At 36.3% G+C, this 13,931-nt stretch overlaps 3 protein-coding genes across 6 annotated transcripts; 2 read left to right on the forward strand and 1 right to left on the reverse strand.

Annotated features, from left to right (window-relative positions):
- Positions 1-689: 689 nt before the first annotated feature.
- LOC105167001 (aspartate aminotransferase, chloroplastic) lies at positions 690-3,489 on the forward strand. Of its 4 annotated transcripts, none has more exons than XM_088882839.1 (12): positions 690-812; positions 920-992; positions 1,150-1,224; positions 1,370-1,552; positions 1,632-1,670; positions 1,861-1,950; positions 2,052-2,160; positions 2,232-2,341; positions 2,429-2,572; positions 2,663-2,829; positions 2,910-3,174; positions 3,246-3,489. In XM_088882839.1, the coding sequence occupies exons 2-12, from the start codon at positions 921-923 to the stop codon at positions 3,375-3,377; spliced, it is 1,386 nt and encodes a 461-aa protein (XP_088738965.1). In that variant the 5' UTR covers positions 690-812; position 920; the 3' UTR covers positions 3,378-3,489. The 4 variants fall into 4 exon arrangements, with proteins under 4 accessions (XP_088738965.1, XP_088738966.1, XP_011084852.3 ...); XM_088882840.1 differs by having other exon boundaries at positions 1,159-1,224; XM_011086550.3 differs by having other exon boundaries at positions 717-992.
- On the reverse strand, positions 3,456-7,102 carry LOC105167000 (uncharacterized). The gene is made up of 4 exons (XM_011086549.3): positions 6,522-7,102; positions 5,003-5,768; positions 4,229-4,301; positions 3,456-3,880 (listed from the first exon to the last, which is right to left on the reverse strand). Exons 1-4 carry the CDS (start codon positions 6,811-6,813, stop codon positions 3,749-3,751), a joined length of 1,263 nt encoding a protein of 420 aa, XP_011084851.1. The 5' UTR covers positions 6,814-7,102; the 3' UTR covers positions 3,456-3,748.
- A 1,227-nt stretch (positions 7,103-8,329) lies between these two features.
- LOC105167002 (alpha-soluble NSF attachment protein) lies at positions 8,330-12,906 on the forward strand. Its single transcript, XM_011086551.3, has 9 exons — positions 8,330-8,582; positions 9,438-9,487; positions 9,596-9,668; positions 9,973-10,052; positions 10,182-10,333; positions 10,880-11,039; positions 11,125-11,172; positions 11,467-11,547; positions 12,652-12,906. Exons 1-9 carry the CDS (start codon positions 8,438-8,440, stop codon positions 12,730-12,732), a joined length of 870 nt encoding a protein of 289 aa, XP_011084853.1. The 5' UTR covers positions 8,330-8,437; the 3' UTR covers positions 12,733-12,906.
- Positions 12,907-13,931: the final 1,025 nt, after the last annotated feature.

Raw genomic sequence — 13,931 nt, forward strand, 5'->3', positions numbered from 1 at the left:
ATAAAAAGAAATTTATATTTACTCCTAGTTGACTTAATACTGATTTTGCAGGTTAGATAATTTTTTTTATGATCAAATTACCCTCATACCTTTTTATGTGTTAATGCATGTGAGGAGGTATATTTTCACCTTTGTAAGTGTAGTTTAGTCGAAAAAATTGTAATAAGTCAATCAAGGTTAAATATAAATTTTCATTCAGTTATTTTTAATATGAGCAAATTCACTTTGACTAATGGATGAACTTATTTATTAGACGAAAGCAAACATAAGGGATACTAAATATAAATTTTTAAACTACACGGGGTCTAGATATAATTATACCAAATTTTAGGGAAGAAAAGTGTAATTATTCCTTATGTTTTATTAGACATATATATCAAATTGTTATATTAATTACTTATTAAAATCAGAACTAATCCAATCATATAGATAAAATTATTATTGAAACATTATTTAATAATTTTTGGAGCAAGCAAACTTTCAAATCTTGATTCGTCCAGACGCAACAATGACAATTCGATAAAATTATTATTAAAATATTTTTTTAATAGTTTTTCGATCTCTCAAACTTTGACTTCTCCATCCATCTTGCAAGAACAGTATCTTCTCGACCCATCTTGCAATAATTACTATTATCAAAATATTATTATTTATGTGTCGGTCCGCGGAAATTCCTATTGATGATTGTGATAAGGCAATGTTTTTTATAAATTGGTGCTGCTCCTTGTGGCCTTTGCTAATCATCTCTGATACTGCTACCTAGTCTTCTGTCTTGGCCACCCACAGCCACAGCTAGAAGACACGAACACACTGTATTTTTCTGGGCAAACATTTAGCTAGCTATCACATGCATGCATGCATATATTGACGATTTGATTTTATTTATTTTTTGTTGTTGTACATTTACCTACGATCTCAGGATGGCTTCGGTATTTCCCACTCTTTCCTTTGCTTCTCCATTCCATTCTCCCCCGTTGCTACATAATCTAGAGGTAATTTAATTTTATTATGGGGATGTTCGAGTAATTAGTATAGCTTGTCAAATGACCGACACATTTAAAAAAGTTAAGCTGCTAGAGATGAGAATAATTTAATATTAATATCTTAATAATCATGTTCTTGATTCTTCTGTCTCACTCCCGAATTTAGATTGAGCAGGCAAATAAGAAGCTCGCAACTCCAGCTCAATCGACACTTCTACGGGCTAATAACAGGAGAGCGAAGGTTCGTACCGACTCCTATTTTGAGAATGAACACATTATTGGTAACTCAAAGGGGTATTTGCAAGGACTTATCAGTTTATTGTTGAAAATGAGATAAAACAAATTATTATGAGCAGTCTTAATTATACATGATGTTATTGTGTCAGGGGATGAGAAGAAGCATGATGAGTAGTGGCGGATTGAGTAGCATAGGAATGGGTGCTGAAGAGCCGAGTGTTGAACTTTCCAAAGCATTCGGGGCAGATAGGTACGAAATGAAGCTGGACCTGGGGTTGGGTGCCTATCGTACTGAAGATCTGCAGCCCTATGTGCTCAATGTCGTCAAGAAAGTATGCACCACTCACTTCCATCTCATCACTTCAACACATGTTCTTGAAATTCCTAAAAAACAGTATACATTGCATGTAGGCAGAAAAGCTTATGCTGGAACGTTGCGAAAACAAAGAGGTACCTACTCTACTCTCAATATACCTACGTACCGTCATGTGTTATACATAAATGTCAATTAAATCCTTGTAAGAAAATAAAATCTCAATTTATTCTAATTAATTTTTAAAAACTGTGGATTAGATTTTTTATTACAAATTTTGTTGGATCTTCAATTGTGTTTAATATATATATATACATATACATGCAGTATCTACCAATAGAAGGTTTGGCTGCATTCAACAAGGCTACAGCAGAGTTACTATTTGGAGCAGACAGCCCCGTTATTCAGCAACAAAGAGTAATTAACAATGCAGTTTTCTTGTTATTACACAAGAGTTATATATAAACCCGCTGAGAGTTTTTGATACATACAGAGTTGTCTTGTGTTGGGACGGACAGGTTGCGACGGTGCAGGGTATTTCAGGAACAGGCTCTCTGCGTCTTGCTGCTGCCCTCATACACAGACATTTTCCTGCTTCCAAAATTCTCATATCATCTCCAACATGGGGTAAGGACTAATGCTCTTAAACTTAACATATTACCTGCAATTTTGGACGACATTTTCGCTATTGTCTGCAGGGAACCACCCGAATATCTTGAATGATGCGCAACTGCCGTGGTCTGAGTACCGGTATTATGATCCCGTAACTGTTGGTTTGGATTTCCAGGGCATGATATCTGATATTAAGGTTGTTCAGATCATGTAAATTCAACATTGCATGTAGCAAGTATGTGATTAGTTCAGGTCTAATGTATCTGAAATGTGGTGTTTTCAGGCAGCGCCTGAAGGATCTTTTGTGTTGCTGCATGGGTGTGCGCACAACCCAACTGGGATTGATCCAACTCCAGAACAGTGGGAAATCATTGCGGATGTGATTCAGGAAAAGAAGCACATTCCACTTTTTGATGTTGTCTACCAGGTGACCTCTACACAGTAATTTTTGCTGATTGTATTTCATTACATTTGGTGGGAAAACAGGGACAGAAAATATGTGTGTGTGTGTGTGTAGGGTTATGCAAGTGGGAGGGTCGAGGCAGATGCATCGTCGGTCAGATTGTTTGCTGCACGCGGTATGGAGCTTCTGGTTGCTCAGTCTTACAGTAAAAATATGGGTCTCTATGCAGAAAGGATCGGAGCAATTAACGTGGTTTGTTCCTCACCTGATTCTGCACAGAGGTAACAAACAACACAATTATAATTCTTGTCTTGTGATCTATTCTTTTCATATCGTTTCTGTTCAACTTTAATCACTGCAGGGTGAAAAGCCAACTGAAACGGCTTGCACGGGCAATGCACTCGAATCCTCCGGTACACGGAGCTCGGATCGTGACAAACGTTGTGGGGAATTCAGATCTTTTCAGTGAGTGGGAAGAGGAGTTGCGGTTGATGGCTGGAAGGATAAAGAGTGTGAGGAAGAAGCTATATGATTGTCTGAGTGCAAAGGATATGAGTGGGAAGGACTGGTCTTTTTTTGTCAAACATATTGGCATGTATTCATATTCAGGCTTGAATGAAGCTCAGGTAATCAATCACTCATATCTTTCTGAGAATATTTTGTGATTTGATTTCTGACATTTTTGTCTGAATTGCAGAGGGAGAATATGAGGAACAAGTGGCATGTTTACATGACCAAGGATGGAAGAATGGCCTTAACTGGAGTATCTCAAGCCAAGTGTGAATACCTGGCCGATGCGTTTATTGATTCCTACCACTATGTCCGCTAGGTAGAAGAACATGGTTAAGTAATAAAACATTTAGCCCTGAGAATTTAGTCCAGGCATAATGTACTAGAAATTGATCAGTTCAATAATAAGGCACCCGATTGCTGATGCTGCATTTACATTCAAGCTAAGAAAGGTAAATAGATGGATATTTGTAGCCATGTGTATTGGTTCCTTACAGTCCTGGAGAAAGATAAGTCCTATCTATTTTCTATAGCACGATTAAGAGTCGAAATTCATTATTAACTGAATTAGAAATAGGTCAAACCCATCATCACAGTATCTGATAGATGGATCACATTCTGACTGTACAAGGAAGCCATGCTTGTTACACCTACTTGGCTATTTCAGACCTATTACTGCCCTTTCTTTTTCTAATCTAGCTCATCTTGAGATACCTCCTCTTCTGGTAGTTCAAACTCATCAACCTCTTTAAAATATGCTCTTTGCTGCTCAATAAAATCTGGCGGCAATTCAGTAGAAATTTCATTCCTTGAGCACTTTTTCTGCAAAAACATTGTGGGCATTAAGCATCAATTGAACAAAGTTTTAGAATGTAATGGGCTCTATCAACCACAAACTCCCGAAACATTTTCTGGGGAAGGGCGGTGATTAGTTATCGTCAGCACTGTATTCGAAATATAAATTTATATACCTGTATGTATCAATGACATTGTATATACTGCTAAGTTCACATCCTATGTAAATGAATGCTGAAGTGGAAATCATATGGAAACTTCAGAAAATATGTCATGACTTGGGATGTGACTCAATAATAATACTCTGGGAATACGAAAAAACTAGGGACCGTAATATCTTGACCTGAACATTGTGAAAGAGAAGATTGCACAAACCTTTCTGCATTTTGCATGTGGGTCGGTCCATGTCTTTGAAGATTTAGAATCTCCAGCTTCATCAAGATTATTCCTGAACAGAAGAAGCATTGAGTGAAAATCAGCAAACATGACATCTATTGGCAGAAAATGAGAGGCACATACGATCAGAGCTGGTTAATGCTACAAAACCATTTAGTCTTGTAGTATATACTGCTTGTTATCAAAACAGAACCACTTTTGATCAGCAAAAGAGAATCTATAGCAGAAAAACATGTTTGATGTCTCATAGAAATATATAGATATAGCAAGCTTCCTGAAGTAGACAAACCCCAAATTAGAGGCTCGAGACATCAAATTAAATTCACGAAAAGAATCACTAGCAGTAAGGAAAGTAAACTCGTAGGAGTGACAACACTCAGAAAAAAACATCATGCAAGAAATCACTACCTTGTTTGATGTATTCTTAGTATCCATAACCAGAAACCAGTGTCTTAATACATAATATCTATAAACCCTTACACGTCATATTATGTCGAGACTATATGCTCTAAAAGAGTTGTGACATAGTGAAAAGGATATGAAATCAGCATCTGACAAGTTGACACAATTTTGCTGAAAAGAATTTGCTTACATCCACTTACCTCTTATGTCACTGTGCAAGTGAGCAGGCATGGGTAAGTGTGAGAATTGTGGGGGCAATGGGAGTATACATGAGAAGAGAGGGGGAGAGAGTTACACAAACAGAGTGAGCACGCGTGAGAGAGGGCAACAGAGAGAGACAGAGAGACTTACTGTATTCTTTTGGTCCTAATAACAACAGGGCAACTAGAAGCCCCATCATCATTCTTTCCCTTTTCAGTTTTTCTCCTTGGAGGTCGGCAATTAACAGCCACAGCGACAGATGATCCTTTATGCCTTGTTATCTCAACTATCTTGGAAGGCTGGAGATAAGCCTTCCTTTTCTCCCCTGTTTTCTCAGAGGAGCTAGAAGAGTTGAAAGGGTTCCCTTTCTCCTTTCTTCTCTCAACTAAAAAGCTAGAAGGAGTGACGAATTCCTTCCCCATCTCTTTTGTTTTCACAATGGAGGAGCCAGAAGGCTTGAGAATCCCTTTCTTTGCATCATTTGTTTTTTCACCTGAGCAGCTAGAATGATCCACAATACCCTTCTCTATATTATCTTGTTTTCTCCTTGAGTAATCAGAAGAAACAAGGATTGTTTTCCCTTTCTCTGTTTTGTCGTACAAGCGGGTGTAAGAGTTAAGAATTCCCTTACCAGACTCTTTCACCACCTCGAGAGGGCTACTAAAGAGACTGCTATTAGCCTTGTCATATTGCTTCTTTCTCTCACATGGATTACAAGGGTTGCAAATTTTATTCTGATTTTCCTTCATTCTGTCAGGAGGTGATGAGTTGAATGGTAAAGCGATAGCCTTCCCTTTGTCCTTCCTCTTTTCAACAGGAATGGGACTAACGATCACAACCTCAGCCTCTCTATCTTTCTTAGATTTTTGAATTGTCTGCCTTTGATTATCTGCTTCATGCTTACTTCCCACACCACCTTCAGTAAGAGCCGAGATACAAATTAACCCTTTGCAATCTATTAGGGCAAAAAACCACTATGTACATGCTTAAAATTAGAACTATAAACTTATATCTATCCGACTAAATCTATAACTGAAACGGATACGCAGATTAAAATGTGAAAATAAGGTGCAATCCATGTTCGCATTACATACTAATCAGTAATTAAATAAACACGTACTCTTACACTAGGGCTTCAAAATAGAACGTCAGCCAAGTGACCCTAAATTCCTCTAGACGTCCAAAGAACTGCTCAAATTTTCAGTAACACACCAACAGAGAATTATTTCAAAACTACCACAAAGACTTGCACGCACTTCACCAACCCTTACAGAGAGAATGGGAGAGAGACAGAGAGAGAGAAATGATACAAATAATACACTATAAAACAATCTGTTATTACCAAAGCATCAGAAAGATAATTCAAACTAAAACTCATGAATTAGCTAGGAAAAAGTTCCAACATACCAACACACTGAGATTCACCTCCCAGATACCAAAAAAAAAAAAAGGAAAGCCTACCGAATTAAGCAAAGATAAAAATACCCGGACGGAACGCAGATTAGACATAAAACACCTCAGTAATCTCCAACCACCGAGACCCCAGGTTCACAAATTCCTAGCAAAATCAGCACCTAAGCAACAAAAAACACATGCGTACGACTAAACCCATATGCGGCGCATAAAGAAAAAACGCATGAATACAAGACCATAAACACAAACAAATTACCTGGAGGGGGAATTGAAGAGGTTACACGTGGAGGGGTTCGAAATTGAACAGTTCTGGAACTGCGCACGGCGCTAACATTGGATGACCCGATACTGGTCTCAGATCTATTCGATGAATCGGAGCACAGTTTCTGGTTGGTGGAACTGCCATTGGACTTCAAAATCAGAATTGGGGGTTTCGAAAATGAAGTGGAATTAGAGGTGGAGGCGACGAGCTCGCGCAGAGCGGAGGTGGGAATCAGATTATAAGTATTTGAGATGTCCGACAAGGGCTTCCTCTTCCGAGTCTCCATTGTTCACTCACATCCACACCAATGCTTGCTGTGTACGCGAGCGAGTTTATATATAGTAGATATGTGTATGTATAAACTGGGTTTTGTGAATTGGTTTTGACAGAGAGGTTTACAAGAAGAGGAAGAAGATTGCGGAGGAAGAATTTGCGGTACTAAGATGGCGGGAAAATGGGTGGGATTGAAAGGGGCCACGCTCTGTGAGTGTGTGTGTGTGTTCACGCTGATTTTGCAAGGTCTAGAAGAAACCAGTTAGGGTGGGAGGATGTTTTAGCACATGAATCACGATTCTACTTCTAACTTTACAAAATGGAAAATACAGTTTTTGTTTTACAACGTCTGTTTTTTATTATTTAAATTTAAGTTCAAAAGTTATTTTTTATAATTTATTAATAAAATTACAAAATATTTTTCTTTTAATTTTTATTTTTTAAATATTTTTTTTAATTTTTATTGCTGCTTAACTTACAATTTTTGTTTTTATAATTTATTGCTATCATAAAAACAAAAGTTATTTCAAGCACCAATTTAACGAGTATTCCGTGAAATCATTTATAAGATATTATAGATTCATAAATTTTATATAATATTTTACAAATTAAAGTTTATTCCATTTTTTTTAAATATTCGGATAAAATAAAATAATAAAATCAAAACTTGAACTTAATTCTTTTTATTCAATATCTGTGTGTAAGTCCTTGATTCAATTATTAAAAAAGAAAATGAAATCACTTGAGCTTTGATTGGCTCAATTTAACTAAAACCCATTCAAACTCAATTTGATTATTAATTTTCAAGTTTGATTGTAATTGAAACAAGCTCGATTGCAGAAAATCATTTTGACCCTTTTTCTTCAGTATTTTCAAAGAAATCACAAATAAAAAAATACTACTCAACTAATGTATATATTAAAATAACTTTTTATTTTTTCCGGATCAAATGATTGATCAAACTTTGGAGATGTAAGATGAAACTTAGGAAATTATCAAACATAAACTCCAAGAAGTTTACAAATACTATGGAATGACACCCCTTTCATCTTTCTATACACACAAGCACTGTGGTAAGAAATGTACAATCATAATTAAGGTTATTGATTTCCTTAAAACTGAATTAGTCGGCTTTATAAGTTTAGAAATCACCCTGACGATTAAAAACATAAGGATAGTTTGTATAATAATATCGATATTTTTGGGATGTATGTGTAATTTTTTTCTTTTTCTTTTTTTGCTAACGGTATTTTTAGATTACGAGACTTCAACTTATTTTTTAAGTCATGAGATTTAAGTACGATGTGATCGTCTGTTTATCAAAGTTGTCGATTTAAAATCTTGTAGGATTCTCAAGAGTCATGTTATCAATGAATTTGATTCACTTATCATAAACACAAACTTTTAAGCCCAAATATATTGGGCTCAAAATGTGGCCCATTGTTCCTATTATCCACAACGTTTCCTCTGGTCAAAAAGTCAACAAGAAGTTACTCTGACAATAGCAAAAAGGGGTGATCTTTTTGATATCGCCACCCCCAGATTGGTTCTTCTCCTTTCCTCTTCCCCTTTTCCTTCAAAATCCAGCAACATAGACCAGACCCCCATTTTGCGTGAAGAAAAAAAGCAGAAAAACAATGAGCGATCATATAGCGAGAGGCGAAGATTTCGAGAAGAAAGCCGAGAAGAAGCTCAGCGGATGGGGCCTCTTCGGCTCTAAATACGAAGATGCTGCTGATTTATTCGATAAGGCGGCTAATTCCTTCAAGCTCGCCAAATCATGTAAACACTTCAAGTTTTTATGATGCATATGTTTTTCCAGTCTGTTTTTCAATTGATCGATGTGTTATTGTTTGTTTCTCTTTTTATTTTATTTGATGATTTAATTGTAATTTCCAATCCGTTTTCCTTGAAAAAGGTTAACTGATGGAAAAGGTGAGAGTGATTGATCTATTAGCTTCGTGGATGTGAATTTGATTTCCTGATGATCCTGTATTTGGATCTGGATTTTAGTAAGAGAATGAAGAGGAAAGGAAAAAGTTTAGATACCAACTTTTGTGTTTACTTTTCTTTAAGTTCCGATGTTAGATGCTTTTGTGTGTATTTGAACAATGAACAGACAAAGACGGTTTAATAGATGGCTCTCATAATTGTATTTAGCAAACATTTACTTCGTGTTATCTTCAAGACCGGCGGAAATATTTTCTTTAGGATTTTCCTTTAAAATCTGAGGTTCAAACATAGCCTCGCTGTTGAGATTTTCCATGCTTCACCGCGTGTTCACCATGTCCTAACGTGCATGTTTGTCTCTGCATGCATTGTCGGGTTTACTTGAGATGACTTCTGTTTGTAACTTTGTAATTTTGGAACTTCCGTTTGAAGTATGCAAACTCCATCAGTTTGTGTTTTACTTTCGTAAGTAACGCCCATTATCCCTTTGAAGTTGAAAAAGATGGATTTCAGTAGTTGATATTTTCGTAGTAATCCATCTTGATTCTTGTGTAAAGATGAAGGAAACTACAGATATTTGCTGTTTTGTGAAATATTGTCATTAAGCTTGTTGCAGGTGGTCTGAATTATTGATGTTTCAATAATGGTTAAGCTCACTTGTAACTTTTAAGAAATGGTTTTTATCAGGGGATCAGGCTGGAGCGGTGTATGTTAAGTTAGCTAACTGTCACTTGAAGGTAAGTTTTCTGTAGGCTTATGGTGTGCTGCAAGGTTAAAATTTTCTTAACCCCCCTGCCCCTTTATTGTTCTTAGCAAATTCTGCTTCTCCAAATTTGTTTTTGCAGTTGGATAGCAAACATGAAGCTGCTAATGCATTTGCTGATGCTGCTCATTGCTACAAAAAGTCTAACATAAAAGGTATGCTTATTTCAGGTTCCTTTCTAATTACTGAATGGATAATAAGTTGCATATTGATGCTTAATAAACTTTTCCATGGGGTAAGTTGCTTTTGTTTTTTCCAAGTAAAGCAGCAAACACAATTTTGTTTTGCTGCCCTCCGAGATGCCATTTGGTTTTCCAACTTATAAGCCTGCTATATTTCTATGACTATCATTGGGAACAGATCTGCAAGTGACCGTGATTTTGGTCAATCTTGTTGATTTTCATTTTTGAGCTAGGAAGTTATCTAAATTCTCCCATTAACTCATGGTGGATTTTGCAGAGTCAATATCATGCCTAGAGCAATCTGTAAATTTATTTCTGGATATTGGAAGGCTTAATATGTCTGCGAGATATTACAAGGTAACAACTCTAGAGATATGTCAATATCTATTGATGATGTTATAGACATGTATCTTTCTGCTTAGCAATCAAGTCTACTCTTAAGTAAATCGGAACATGATAACTAGACATTTCTTTTTTACTTTGCAGGAAATAGCTGAATTGTACGAGCAAGAACAGAACTTGGAGCAGGCTATTGTTTACTATGAGAGAGCAGCTGATCTCTTTCAAAGTGAAGAAGTAACGACATCCGCAAATCAGTGCAAGCAGAAAGTTGCACAATTTGCTGCTCAATTGGAACAGTTAAGTTTGCGTGCTCAATTGGCCGTGTGATGTATTTTCTGCTTGCATGCGAGTTTATAGCAACTTTGACCAAAGAATGCATGTGCACCTGCTATCATGTTTTTGATCAACTCCTATCTCTCTTTGCTTGCAACATTTTGGAACCCACAATTGACATTTTCTGCCACCAAACTCAAATTTCAGTTATTGTAGGGTTTAGCCACTGCTCAATCTCCACGTCAATTATTCTAACTTTTTCTGAGGGTTGTCCTCACCACTTCCAACACTCATCTTAATGACTAAGAATTAGTTTTTATTTTTGGTAATATCATAATGCTGCATATGCATTTAATTTTGCTCAAATAAAAGTATCTTTCTGCTCCTTTTGTGTTGTCCATGTATGAAGCTTTATCTTAATTAAACAAATAGTTTCTGCTTTAGACTAGCTAGCACAGAGGATGCCAATGTAGAACAGGCCAGATTTTTTGAGTCTGAAAGTTTTATGTTAGATAAAATGTGGCTAGGCCTCTAGGCTGAAAGGATTCATGAGTCTGCATTTTCCTCAGATATCAAAAGGCTATCGAGATTTATGAAGAGATAGCACGACAGTCTCTCAATAACAACTTGTTGAAGTATGGAGTTAAAGGGCACCTTCTTAATGCTGGTATTTGCCAGCTCTGCAAGGGCGATGTTGTTGCAATATCCAACGCATTAGAGAAATACCAGGTACATCTAGTTTCTGTATGGATTTCCAACTCTATTTTTGGTTTGATATACGAGTTAAGATTGCCTTTTTGCTGCTTTATTGTAGGAACTGGATCCTACATTTTCTGGGACACGCGAGTATAAATTACTAAGGGTATGTCATGGCTCCTAAGCTTTAACTTTCATTTCTATTTTTTTCTTTACTTTTGTTCTCCACATTGGAGAGACTATGCGTGCTCCAGTCTCCGCAAATTTTCTATCCATAAACATCTCGAATCATTTCATTTTCATCCATAATGTTATTGCTCTTGATCAACAGGTTGAAGCATCGTTTTAGCTTTAGTATGGGTTTTGATGATAATGTTGTGGGTCCAAAATACTTCTGGTGAATCTGGAAGTGACAGGTTGACCTGATGATATGTCTTACTTGGTATGCATGTTGATACAGGATTTAGCTGCTGCAGTTGATGAGGAAGATATTGCGAAGTTCACCGATGCTGTCAAGGAATTTGATAGCATGACCCAGCTGGTACGCGCAGTGCATTTATTAAGTTTTTGAACTTGATTTTTTGTTTATTTTTCAGTTCTGAGTTTGAATTCTTCCAGCCTGTCTTTGTTGTAAATCTGCTACAAATGTGTTCTCCTTGAAGCTTCACGTGAATAGCTTAATGTATTATTTGTTAGACAATAATTTCTCGAATCTTGGCTTGTTAAAAGTCTGAATTTAGCTTGGGTTTTACTTTTGCAAAGTATTATTAAGTAAGCAGTCAAAAATGATGTATTATTTTCTGTTTTAGGAGTATGGTACATTTATTGCACTTGAAATATTTTCTTTTAATTGCTATCTTGGCTTCTTTTCTTAATACCCTTGTCTTCTGGGGGGAAGGCTTGTGAAAGTGAAAATAAATGGGATCACAAAGCTAAAGGTCGGACATAAAAATATTATTGGCGTATGCCTTGATAAAGTTGGGTGTTCAGTTTGTTTAGGCTCAATGTTTTTAGTTGGCTGGGCTTTCTCTCATCCAGTATTTAAAAGATTTCTTGACTGAAAATTATGAGTTAGCATACTTCATTTTACAATATGCTGCTCGTAAAGACTTCCATTTTGGCTATCTCATCATGTAGTGTCATTTTAGTGAGAAGGTGCAGAGGTCACTGGTAGAAGGTCAAGTGTTAAACAGTATATATCACTGCTACTATTGCTGAATGGGTATAGTAAGATGTATAATTGGTTTTGGCTATTAGTTCACTTCAAGCTTCTTAGTCACTATTGATAATCACCATGCCTGCTGTTCAATTATTTTGTGACATGAATCTAGATACTTGGTTTAACCATGGTTTTCCTTTTAACTTTTTATTTCACTTCCTTTTCACTTAGCTTTTGCAATGCTGGAACCAATTTGTTATGTCTGAGATGAAGTGGTGCTCTCTTATTATTCGTGCAAAGCAATACCGTTGCACTTCTTCAATATATCATCATCTTTGTTGTGTATATTACCCCTGACGCTGATAGTTTGATTTTATGTAATGCAATTTTAGATTTGAAGTAGTTGAAATTATCCCGCACTTTTACTTGGTTCTGAAGTTTAACTTTTTGTTACTTGCATCTACTTACTTTTGTCATTACTTATAGGATGCTTGGAAGACAACGCTATTATTGAGAGTGAAGGAGGCCTTGAAAGCGAAAGAGCTAGAGGAGGATGATCTTACTTAAGCCCAATATTCTTAATTTTGCGGCGTTCTTAATATAGTTTTTTTCACAACAATTGTGCCTTGTTATGCCTTTATTACTATGGGTTTCCGTGTGTACTATAACTAGATCTTGTACTTGGAGTGAATATGATGATGGCTTCCGTAACCATGCTTTTGTAACTAAACTCATTTACCACCCTCGTGTTTGCTTTGCCCTGTTATTTCGTATGCATTTTAAAGAGAGCAATAATGCCATGATTCATTGCAAACTCACTGATGCAGTAACATTGTTGCTATTATGTGAACTCTATGCAATAACTAGACCAATTTGGCCTTTTACCAATGCTACAAATGACATTGCATCTATTGGTCCTCGATTCTCCTCTTTCTGTCTAGTATAGGAAGCAGTCTTTTCTGTAGTTCGTACTCTTTCTGGTGACTTAGGGATGATACTCGTATTTGTTGAAGGTATTGCATTTGTGATTCTTATATGTAGCAGTGTTACATTACTATCTAATTCTTTTTACCGGTCCCAAGTGGTGTTGAAATACATCCTCCGGGTTCTGTTCTATTTCATTTACGTATTGATTCATTTACCCCTGACGATGAAAACATGGAGAAACAAAACTACATGCTTGATATAGTATATTACATGTTAATGTTTAGACAAACAACCTGAATTAGTGCCTGAAAGAGCAATAGTTGTAGTTATTGAAGCTCGTACACTAGGGGACAAAACCAACCCTCTTTATGACAAGTAGCCTTAATTTTTTGGTGATGATCATGTTATTGTTATGGCATTGTAACAAGACATACTTGATTTTGTCCTTTGAGTGAAGGGTTGAGCCATTAGCGTCCCACCATAACACAAGTCTTTCATTCTCTTAGGGTGACGTACGTACACCAAGATTTCTATTACCATCCATGAACTTGTACAATCCTGGTCAGTTTTGAGTTATCTTATGATCAACAAACCTTACATTCACTGAATACACAACACTCTTAAGAAGCCCCTAATGCTGTGATGAGCTTGGTGCTGCTGCACCTTAGAACCCAGTCGCTCAAACTTTTACGGTGGCTCTATGACTTATAAGTCGTTCAAGTTTTTTGTTTTTAATTAATATGTGATGCTTGCTTATGTTGATATAATTTTTACTTTAACCAATAGAATGACACGTTTATAAATCCGTCATCACTTAATTTATATCTAATAATAATACT

The sequence above is a fragment of the Sesamum indicum genome, linkage group LG7 (assembly GCF_026168435.1).
Source record: "Sesamum indicum cultivar Baizhima isolate 11 linkage group LG7, ASM2616843v1, whole genome shotgun sequence".
NCBI lineage: Eukaryota > Viridiplantae > Streptophyta > Magnoliopsida > Lamiales > Pedaliaceae > Sesamum > Sesamum indicum.

Coding starts and splice junctions, on each gene's coding strand:
- LOC105167001 (XM_011086550.3), top strand. CDS start 852: ATGCATGCATATATTGACGATTTGATTTTATTTATTTTTTGTTGTTGT. Junction 1,553..1,631: donor TGCTCAATGTCGTCAAGAAA/GTATGCACCACT, acceptor CATTGCATGTAG/GCAGAAAAGCTTATGCTGGA. Junction 2,161..2,231: donor CATATCATCTCCAACATGGG/GTAAGGACTAAT, acceptor TATTGTCTGCAG/GGAACCACCCGAATATCTTG.
- LOC105167000 (XM_011086549.3), bottom strand. CDS start 6,813: ATGGAGACTCGGAAGAGGAAGCCCTTGTCGGACATCTCAAATACTTAT. Junction 5,769..6,521: donor CTCTTCAATTCCCCCTCCAG/GTAATTTGTTTG, acceptor CTCTTACTGAAG/GTGGTGTGGGAAGTAAGCAT. Junction 4,302..5,002: donor ATTAGGACCAAAAGAATACA/GTAAGTCTCTCT, acceptor TCTTCTGTTCAG/GAATAATCTTGATGAAGCTG.
- LOC105167002 (XM_011086551.3), top strand. CDS start 8,438: ATGAGCGATCATATAGCGAGAGGCGAAGATTTCGAGAAGAAAGCCGAG. Junction 8,583..9,437: donor CTTCAAGCTCGCCAAATCAT/GTAAACACTTCA, acceptor GGTTTTTATCAG/GGGATCAGGCTGGAGCGGTG. Junction 11,173..11,466: donor GCGAGTATAAATTACTAAGG/GTATGTCATGGC, acceptor ATGTTGATACAG/GATTTAGCTGCTGCAGTTGA.